The sequence below is a fragment of the Nicotiana tabacum genome, chromosome 7, assembly GCF_000715075.1.
Source record: "Nicotiana tabacum cultivar K326 chromosome 7, ASM71507v2, whole genome shotgun sequence".
NCBI lineage: Eukaryota > Viridiplantae > Streptophyta > Magnoliopsida > Solanales > Solanaceae > Nicotiana > Nicotiana tabacum.
The window spans coordinates 142,999,840-143,010,925 of record NC_134086.1 but is presented as its reverse complement, the minus strand read 5'-3'; the positions used below and the strand labels follow the sequence as shown (position 1 = coordinate 143,010,925).

Sequence of the window (11,086 nt, the reverse complement as noted above, 5' to 3'; positions counted from 1 at the left end):
TTTGAACTCTCTATGGTGTTCTTCCGCTCTCAATATTTCAGAAAATTTGGTTCTATCTTTTTTACTCTCTCCAAAATGAATTCTGTCCCTGTATATCCAGAGTGTATATCCAGTGTATACCGCTCTCTCCGCCCCCTTCTTTTTTCTTCTCCTCTTTTTTTTTTCTTTCTATTTATAGCAAAATTTTCAAAATTTTTCATTTTTTTTTTAAAAATATTTTATTATTTTATTATTTTTTAGTTAAAAGAAATCTCACTTACAAATTGCTTTATTTTTTTATAAAAAGAAATCCCACCTTTCTTTACTTTTATTTTTTAAATTCCAACTTTAATCTCACTTACAAATTGCTTTTCTTTTAAAAATGTTACTTTCTTTTACTTTAAATTTTTTTAATTTTCAGATACCTTTATATTTGTTTTTTAATTCCAATTTTCTTTTACTTTTTATTTTTTTAAAATTTTCACAAAACTTTACTTTTATTTTTTTTTAATTTTCTACTTTCTTTTACTTTTTTAAAAGAGAATTTCACCTACTTTTACTTTTATTTTTTTATTCAATACTTCCCTTTTTCTTATTTTTTAAATCACTCCCTGAAAATTAAAAAAAAATTAATATTTTTTCAGAATTTTTTTATTATTTTAAAATAAAAATAAAAATAAAATAATATTAATAGTAATAATTCACCTTTTAAATTTTGTATTTTTACCCTATAATAAAAAGTGTAACAAAGCTAAAAATTGTAGGTTAAAACCCCTAAAATATTTAAATAAAAGAAGTGATAAAAAAAAATTAAATATTATAAAAAATTAGGTGCTCACAAGGCATAATTGTCGTATTATTGTTTTTAAATAATTCTGATATAATCTTGGAAAGCTTTTCACTCAATATATCATATGTTTCCATATAATAATGAAACACTCTCATACAATTTCAACCCTGCTGACATAACCAACCAAGTGAACAGATGTTCCAAATCTACCAATACAAAAAGAAGAAGAAACTGAGAACTGAAAACATTAACCGGAGACAATTTTCATCATCCCATATTGGATGAAGATCAAATGGACGAGATTTACTCTATTCACTTAGCTTCCCTTTGAGTCTCAAAGAAAATGCTTTTAAAGCCAAAAGAACTTCTCTAAGTCTCTGCTTGGATTCTTCATCTGTTAGCACACCTTCATCGTCAAACTTAGGTGGTGACTCGAACGCGTTCAGGAAAAATTCAGGTTTGTTAATGAAATGAAGATCAATATAGATTCCTATATGTCGAAGGTGATAGTGTGATCGTCCTCCACCGAAATTACCTCCAGCACTCACTATTGCTGCTGCTTTATCACCCCAAACATTTGGAGGTCGAGATGCCCAATCAATTGCATTTTTTAAGGGTCCTAATTAAATCAAATAATTAGAAATGTCAATCCATACTTACCATCAAATACAGATTAACGAATAACTTTCATCATATTCTGCTTCCTAGAGCCAAACTAATTTTGATACTACGAGTAACTTTGCTACTTACTCTTAATTTATGCGCAAATTTTGAGTAACAAAGTAAGATTTTCAGAAAGAATAATCATTTTAAGTCTAAATGAGCTTCAAAATAATTAAGTGAAGCATCAATTACAAAAAAATGAAGAAAAGGAAAGTAGAAGTAGCAGGGGGGAAAAGGGGGCTAAAAAACTATTAGTACTATATGTTTATGTCAAACCACACTAATTTATATGTTATCATTGTTAGGACATACTAATTAAGGTGAAAATGTGTACTCCCTCCTGTCCACAATAAGTGATCAATTTGTTTTTGTCACGCCCATTAAGAAAATACTAAATTTTATACAAAAATACCTAGCATGACTAAATTACCCTTAATTAAATATTTAATGTGAGGAGTAGGAAAACTTTTTAGGGATATGTACATAAGGGTAATTTTGTAAAAACAAATTGAATTCTTTCTTGATTGATTATATATATGAACATTTATTTTGGACCAAAATAAAAAAGTAAATTGGTCACTTATTGGGGACCGGACGGTATTAACTAACTATGTTTTGATGATAAAAGAGTATATGTATAAACACGTGTCTAAATTTTCATTGTAAAAAAGTGGAATACCAGTGACGGAGTAATTGTACTCGGGAGAAGCAAAAAGGTAACAATCTGCATCTTCGATTTTCTTACGAAAAGCCTCCACAGCGGCAGGATAAGTTCCGTTGATCTCAAGATCCTCGTTCACAAACGGCAACAGCGATATGTCCACGTACTCAATCTCCATTCCCTCTATTGAATCCTTGCTTATATCCATTGCTACGCCAAACAATCATCAACCAAACACAAGTCACAATATGAGTAACAAACACAAGCACCAAAAGCATGCATATTGTAAAATTCCACTAATTGGATCTGGGGATGATAGTGTGTACGCAGATCTTACCCCTACCCCAAGGGATAGAGAAACTATTTCCGATAGACCCTTAGCTGAAGAAGACGAAAAGAAATATTATATTAGTACCATCAATAAACCTTAGAAAGAAATAACAGCATCATAAGAACAAAGACGAAAAGCAAAACAATAACCAGTAGACAAAGCCCGACACTAAAATGAACGAAAGAGTAATGTGAACTCAACATTAACCACTAGCGGTCTAAGACAAAATCGTAACAGACTAGCCTAGCGCGCCGTAGGAATATGAAAAAAGGAATAGTACTATTAAAAAGAAATAGAGAAAAAAGAGTGTACAGGCACTGAGTAGACCACGATTCCAGGAGGCTTTACGGAGGGAACCGCAGAGCGCAACGACCTTGATTACTGGTTGAGCTGCCATCGCCACTGCTGCTTGCTTAAATTTTCCACTCTGAATATTCTTTTTTTTTTTTTCTGAATTCTCAGATAATATTTTGATGGCTTTTCATCACATATATATATTGGGGAATTCAGAAGGCCTGACGGATGCGATGACGAACCGTCGGATTTAAAACTGCACTAAAGGTACTCGTCATAATCGTCGTATGTATTTTTCGTCCGTCTTTCTCATGAATCATTACATTTTTATTTTTTTTTGGCTGTCAATTTGAGAAGAAAAAAGAAGTGTTAATAGATTAATCCTTAATCTCCAATATATCCATCATAGAATCACTAAAATAAAAAATAGAGATAGTTTTTTTTTTAACAAAAAAGTACTGATACTCAAATTTCATAAAGTTTTTTTTTTTTTTAAAAGGCAAAATAATCTAAAGGGTATCTATCATCCACCACTTCTTTAAGTTGTCCCAACAAAAAAAGAGTCATGGCTCCTGGCTGCGACCATTACTCTATTATTGTTGTTGCTTTCAAAATCTCATAATGTTGGAGATTTTTCCATAAGATAAGAAGGACGAAGAACGCTGACGCTTAGTGGGTAATGACCATTTTTCACTGTTCTATTATACAATAATTTCCTTTTTCCGTTAGTTTTGGGTTTTATATTTAGCTTAGGACTAAATAGGTCCAGCATTTGCAACATGAAAGCTTTTATGCTTAATACTTTAGTTTATATAAAGGACCAAAATAGAGCCACACTCACACATAAGGAGTACTATTTTAGTCATTTTCTTTCAGTTGAGCAAGCTGGTCTGAGAGAAACTTTAAGACTTTAAGGAGACGTGGATGATTAGTTACCCACACGTGATTGTCCTTTGACATCTATTTAAAGAAACATTTGATTAAATGGGCATACAATGAAAGCGTATCTCAGTATCATGAGTCATGACAGAGGTTAAAGTTAAAGTTCAATCTGGCTGTTTGAACAGGAAAATAAGGAAAAGAAACTCCATTGTCTTTAGAACAAACAACTCAAACAATTTAAGGAAAAAGAAGAGTACAAGATAAATAACTACGTACAATTTACCATGAATACCTCCATAAACTAAAAAAGAATATTTTTCATCTATTGGAAACATGATCTCCAATGGAGAGAAAAAAATGGATGTGTAGAGTCAATGAAGTGGGTTGAACACCGTGAGGTCACAGGTTCAATTTCCAGAGAGAAAACACTAGGTAATTTCTTTTTATCCGTCCTAGCCTTGATGGACAGAGTTACCTGATACCTGTTACTGGTGGGAGGTGTACGGTATTTTGTGGAATTAGTCGAAGTGCGCGCAAGCTGAACCGGACACCACAATTAGCAAAAAAAAAAAAGTGATTCAAACATACATATTCAGCTTGCTGAGCCACTCCAGGCTCCTTAGAATCAAGAAGGTGAGAACAAAAATCAATAAAAAAAAGGGGAAAAAAAATGAGTACACCTTTAACCCAAGAGCAGGGTTATGTTAGAGATATATCATGTCCCACATAGGTAGTATAAAGGCTTCTACAAGATTTATAATAGTCGTGAACTACTCCACCAATTGTTCTTTGGGGTTTGACTTGAATACTCAAAAAATTTCACAAGCTATCATTGTTTTACCAAAAAATATAAATTTTCGGTTAAACTATTACATTTTATGTAATGAAGGGTTAAACTTAATTAATGATAATATCTCTAGATATAGAACTTGACAGCATGGATAACATAAGATAAATTCAGTGTGAGATTGAAAGTAATGCGCATTTAATATTCCAAAAGATATGAGTGATAATGGAGGAAAAATGAGTTCCCTTTTACTTTGGAAAGAGCAAAGTGTCCCTTATTGGTGGTGGAAAGAAAAATTAATCTGCTTATATTGAGAAAGCACTTTTCTTGGTATTAAATGAGTTGGAAAGAAAGTAAGTCTCGCGTCGTCGCCGTCGTCGCTTGCTTGGCTCGGCTTCGGATTCGAATTCGGTCAAAGATTGATTGATTAATCTTTTTGGACAAATATTCTCACCTGTTCCAACAACCATGGCTATTTCTGAAAGGTTGCAAATCTTTTCAAAAACAGTGCCAGAAAGGCTATAAATATACTTTGAATCCCAGAATCTTTTCTTACGAATTTTCTGAACTTCAAGACTTCTTCTGCTTCTGCACAAATCTATTATAGTGTGATTTACTGCCATTGAGTAGTTCGCTGACACTGTGGTTTTTAGTACCAATACACCGGTGAATTAAATCGTTCTATCCTGGAAGGATAATATTATAGCACCTCGGGTACTTGAGGGGAATAATTTCCTTAAGGACACTGATCCCTCCCAACTATGCCTTATAAAAAGGACACGCAGACATTGCAAATATAATCTGAGTATTTAGCCCAGAATCGAACCCACAAGGAATTAACGTATCAATTACTCTCGTTAGACTTACTAAATTCTACGGAATTAACTTCCCAAACGTTCTGAATAACATTTGAAGATGTTTCTACTAACTAAGAATGAATGTAAATAAGCAACTGAAAACTAACTATGATTAAGTTGTAAACAATTAAGAGAAGGTTCTAAGGTTATGATTTCCCCTATTGATGGAATCTCTTTCGGTTATGGTTCACATAGATTTGCCTAATCTCTCCCGAGTAATCACAATAATTTACTAGACGCACTCTCCTGAGATACGCTAGTTGGCTTTGTTTGTTACAGCTTACTTTAGAATGCACCCAAGGCTTCGTTATCTCTAATCCCGCCTTTAAACCCTCAGTTATTGATCCCTCATATACTTTGGGAGTGATGTTGTTCAACAATTACCTAAATATGCACTCTCTCCCGAGTTATGCACACTAAATAGGCACAGCTAATTGAGGATCCTATCAATTAACTACAACAAGAACGTAGTTGAACAAATAGAGATTAAACCAGGCAACTATATTAACATAACAAGAAGTTCATCCTTCAATAGGTTCCATCAAAACCTTAGACTAAATATTTAGCTACTCATACTAGGATTCATCATAACAACATTCAAATTCATCACAAATCGTAAAAACAAAAGGAAGAAAGGAAGAACTCGATGTTGAATTATCCTCCTTGCCTCTTGCCTCTCCTTGCCTTGAACTAAGCTATGAAAACTTTGATAATCTTCTCTTGGGCGAGCTAGACCTTCTATAGGTTAAGTGGATTTGCCCCCGAACTTCCAATTTTACCCCTGCAATTTACTCTTCCGTAACTGGGCTAGCGCGGACGCGCTAACGGACGCGCTAGCGACCGCACATATGCCCTACCATTCTTCCTCGACCATCTAGGCTAGCGCAGTCGCGCTAATGGACGTGCTAGTGGTTGCGCTTGTCCAGGTCTTCATTTCATCTCTTTTTTTTCTCGTCTTCCTACGTACTCGGCTCCTAGGGGCTTTTCTTACTTCAATTTAGCTCCAATCACAGCTTTAAGGCCTCATACATGCTACTCACTCCTGTAACGTGTGAAATTCACAATTAGAGCCAATTTATCATCATTTAACTATATTATCACAGTGAAACATAATCAAGCTGAGGCATAAACAATCGCCAAATTACATAAATCTAGCCTATTATCAGACACACTGTGCATTCAGTGGGCTCCATTTATTCCGAAATTATTTTTTCAGACATTATTTCGACATTTTGTTGCTGCTAACTTTCTGTTTTTGTTTTCTGTTTCAGAAAGTTTACTGTTTCGTTATTTATTATAGTGATACAGATTTCAATAATAGCAATAAATGATATTTATGTAAATAAGGAGAATGATTCAGCCAATAATGAACGAGATAGATGATTATTCTCCTGACAATGATAAATGACAGACGAATCCTATAATGTCGGAACTATTCTCAGATCTGATGGAAAAATGTGGAATAATGTGTGTGAGAATATTGATGAAAAGGTAAAGTTAGTATCTTTGCTAGGGAGAGAGAGAATCTTCTTTTGAAGAAGTATTCTTGTCAAGTGAATATTACGTGTCTTACACCATTGTCTCTTTTCCTCTTTATATGAGACATGTCCCTAAAAACCCTAATAGTACAAGTATAGAATACAATATTCTCTTTAACATCCTATTATAAAAACTAGCCGTTATTGTTCTATTCTTGATGCTCGACCTCGGTCGTTGTTGACAGCCCGATCGTGAATCTCACTGCTTCCTGGTCGACCTCGACTGGCCCTTTTCGTAATGCCACTTTACGCTAAATTTTCTTAGGGCATATTTTGGCTTATACAAACATATATCAAAAGAAACCAAATTCCTAAACCATTGGAGTGTCTTGTGAAAATAACACTACTATGAATACTGAAGCTACACATTATCAATTTGAAGTGTCAAAGATGTGAAAACAAAAAATGACATGACAGTGAATTACAGTAATAATAAGAATAAAGAGTATGGGTAGAGCAAAGTCTCCTAAACAATTTGATTAAATGGTCGGCGTCAATGGCCAATGGTTCACATTCGGATCATAAATGATGATATTAATAAAAACCATTAAAATGGAACAAGCATGTCATGAACCACAGCTAGTTCTCAGAGATCGAAGCTGTAGATTTTGTAGGAGGTGAAGAGCAATGGAGGAGAGGAGCAACATTAAAGAATTGCAAACATTTAGATATTTTTTCCTTCAAATTGATGCTTGACTGGGGATAATGCAAGGGCATCTTTTGGGAACATAAGTTTTTGATGCCTCAATTTCTTCAACCATGATTAAAATTACTCACCTTCAGCAAATGGTCCTATGCCATAAAAGATCCTCATATCAAATCCCTAAAAACCTTTTTTCCTCACTTTATGGAGAACCTAGCAGCCAATATTTTCTGCATTTGAAGAATGAATATTAAAAAGTGATGGAACTTCTGCAATTGCAAGTCTTAAAGGTAATGTTAATAGAGGTAAACTACTATTAAATTACTCAAGCTTCAGCAAATCGTCCCTTATTTGCTACAGAATCCTCATCTCAATTCTCTAAGAACCAAATTTGCCTCGCTTGGAGAACCTAACAAGCCGTTATTTTTTGCATTTGAAGAATGAGTATTTAATAGTTGAAGATTTTTAACTGCACGTCTGGAAGATAAGTAGCTTCAAGCGTTATAAAAATTGTGAACCACACAATGGATATTCCCTCTCAAAGTTAAATGCAAAGGTTAGAGGCATGATGGATCAGGATCAACCAGAACATCAGAAACTGTCATAGTAGAAATTTAAACAGAGATGGTAGTATACCTCAGAGTTGTCTCTGTGCATGTCGTACCTTCTGAATATTCTAGCCCATGATTTATATTTTCCTTGTTAGGCTACCCCTGCTTCTTAATATTGCTGCAGTGAACTTCGAGTAGACTGGTTTTGCACTTAACTCAAGGAATGCCTATTCAGTAACCTGCCATCAATAGTAATGACTGAGAGAAAATTAGTGTCAAAAAGAATATAGTTCTAATAATATAGATATGTTGAGGCACTTAACAACATTAAGAATTTTAAATAGCTCATGATTGAGGAGAAGTGTAGGAATGACATCGATACCATTTTTCCCTTAAGAAACATTTGGATGGTGGGAATGGGATCTTCGAATGAACAACATGAAGCCAGTTGTTCATAAAATATGATAGGTTGTGATAGTTAACAGGTCCATGTGAAAGAACATTCAGATTTTTCTTACCAAAATAGTAAGCATTAAATCAAGGCACAGAAACATTACCTGTGCACCAAAGAAGTGAGTACAGGCACGTTAATAATGAATCTATCTGCTGCTCGTAACATTAATATCTCTGAAGCTTCAAGCAACAAGGGTTGAATTACAGTGCCTCACATTTTATGATCATGTTTCTTATCTTTAGTGTAAGTGATGGAGTAATATCTTAAAAAACAAAATTTCTCCCTCACTTTTCCTTTCCCAAATTTTCAGCAAAGCAGGTAACCAACCACCAGAGCTCATATTAATTGTTAAATTAGAAACTGTTATACATGGTTACTACCTGTTTCAATTATGTCAACAAAATGCATCATCTACAAGAAAGTATGAGCATTCAATTTGAAATATGTATCCAACATCCTTCATTGGATCTACGAGTTTAAGCAGCAACTCTTTTATTTCTTCTAACCGACTGTGGGACTTGTCTTTAGCGATAAACTTATGTCTGATATTGTTTATCTCAATCCAACTATAAGCTATTTCTTTCACCAATCCTCTGTCATAGATGTACCTTCGCAGAGTGCGGGCATCACCTCACCTTCCTGCTGCTGCATAGATGTTGGATAACATAATATACCTGGCAGCATTATCAGGTTCCAGCTCAAATAGATCTTCTGCCACCCTTCTAGCAAGTTTCAAGTTCCCATGTAAACTGCAAGCACCCAAAAGTGCGCCCCACATTCCAATATTGTCTCTTCCCCAAGGAGCTCTCTTGATCAAATCCGCAGCTTCTCCAAGCATATTCTTCCGTCCAAGTAAATCAATCAAGATGGCATAGTGATCCAACTGGGGTACTATATCATATTTCCTCTCCATTGAATGGAGATATTGAAATCCTTCAGGTAATAAACCACAGTGGCTACAGGCAGATAAAACCCCAAGAAAAGTTACATGATTTGGCGTTGTATCTATTTCAATCATTTTCTCAAACATGAACAAAGACATCACTCCATTCCCATTTTGAGCAAATCCATTTATTATCGAGTTCCAAGTAACTCGATCCTTCCCATCTAACCTCTCAAACAATCTCATAGCAGATATCATGTCTCCACATTTAGAATACATGTCAACCAAAGCATTAACTACAAAAACATTATACAAATCAATTAAACATGTACATCTAAAAATGTGTCCATGAACTTGCTTACCTTTTTCAATAAGAGGTATGTCTGCACAAGAACTTAGGACACCAACGTAAGTGGATGCACGCGGTACAATACCTTCTTCCAGCATTTCCTTGAAAGTACACAAAGCCTTATCTCCTTCTCCATTTTGCGCAAACCCAGAGCAGTCCAAGCCACCACATTTATGATCGACATATGATAAAAAAGTGAGCACGCATCTGCCATTCTAGATGCATGTATATAAGCAACCAACAGCGAAGTCCACGAGAATACATCAGTCTCGCGCATTTGACAGAAAATAGAATAAGAGTACTCGGGTTTGCCACATTTCCCATAAGCATCAATAAGTGCATTACAAACCACAAGATTAAATCTCACACCAATCACAGTTGCAAACCCATGCAATTCACGCAACAAGTTCAATGCACCCAAACCTGCACAAGTATTTACCACGCTAACAACCGTGAACTCATCAATCAAAAATCCATTCCCACATTGAGTTTGCATTCTTTTGAAAAACCCCATAGCTTTTCTAGAGAACCCGTGATGAGTTAAGCTTGAAATGATTGAGTTAAAGCTCACACCATTTGGATCAGGCATTACATCGAGCAGCTGGAAGGTTTTCTCAAAAAGACCCTTTTGAGAGTAAGCTGACAGCATTGTGTTCCAAGATTGGGCGTTCTTGTCTGACAGTTCATTAAAGGCCTGTTGCGCATACTCTATGGAACAACATTTAGAGTACATGTATATTAGACGGTTGGCGAGGAATGTGTTAAAGGTTAATGCCGTCTTGATCAGACGGGAGTGTATGAGTCTCCCAAGCTTGAGATCATTAGTTCGGATGCAGTTTGAAAGGAGGCGCGCGAAGTGATGCACATGCTCAGCAGATATTGCTTCACTTGGTTGCATGAGAGCAGATTATTTCTATAATTAACAAAAATATTCAGGATTAGCAAGAGAAGAATATGTCACAGAATGCATGAAATAATCGTATATTTGAAATCTTATGGATTTTCACATTGGTTGCGATTTGCGAATTTAAAATTTTCGTGACAGATATTTTTGTCGACTTCTCATGATTTATTTAGTAATAGTTCCAAAATTGCGATAGGGAATTGTAGCTAATATAGAAAACATGTACATTTAATTCTTGTTGAAACAGTATTAGAGAGTACTAATTTCTTTATTTGGAAAACGGCTTAAAGTACCCCTATCGTATGCTAAATGGTTTATAAAAATCCCGTCCATCTATTCTTCTTAAAATATATATGACGTTAATTCTATTGTCAAAATTACACCGCGACTAATGGCACTTTATGTGGGCCTCTCATTAAATGATGTGACATTCTTTCATTTGTTCACGTAGCTCAGTGGGAATGAAATTATATTTGGGTAAATTTCGACCCATTTAACCGATCCGACCCTCTTTTTTATG

At 34.8% G+C, this 11,086-nt stretch overlaps 1 protein-coding gene and 1 pseudogene across 3 annotated transcripts; both read right to left on the bottom strand.

Annotated features, from left to right (window-relative positions):
• Positions 1–860: 860 nt before the first annotated feature.
• On the bottom strand, positions 861–2,941 carry LOC107769898 (NAD(P)H:quinone oxidoreductase-like). Of its 3 annotated transcripts, XM_016589156.2 has the most exons (4): positions 2,737–2,888; positions 2,431–2,474; positions 2,112–2,303; positions 861–1,388 (listed from the first exon to the last, which is right to left on the bottom strand). In XM_016589156.2, the coding sequence occupies exons 3-4, from the start codon at positions 2,299–2,301 to the stop codon at positions 1,078–1,080; spliced, it is 501 nt and encodes a 166-aa protein (XP_016444642.1). In that variant the 5' UTR covers positions 2,302–2,303; positions 2,431–2,474; positions 2,737–2,888; the 3' UTR covers positions 861–1,077. The 3 variants fall into 3 exon arrangements, with proteins under 3 accessions (XP_016444642.1, XP_016444640.1, XP_016444641.1); XM_016589154.2 differs by lacking the exon at positions 2,431–2,474 and having other exon boundaries at positions 2,737–2,941; XM_016589155.2 differs by having other exon boundaries at positions 2,112–2,474.
• Positions 2,942–8,824: 5,883 nt separating this feature from the next.
• On the bottom strand, positions 8,825–10,560 carry LOC107769899 (pentatricopeptide repeat-containing protein At2g13600-like; annotated as a pseudogene).
• Between the last annotated feature and the right edge of the window lie 526 nt (positions 10,561–11,086).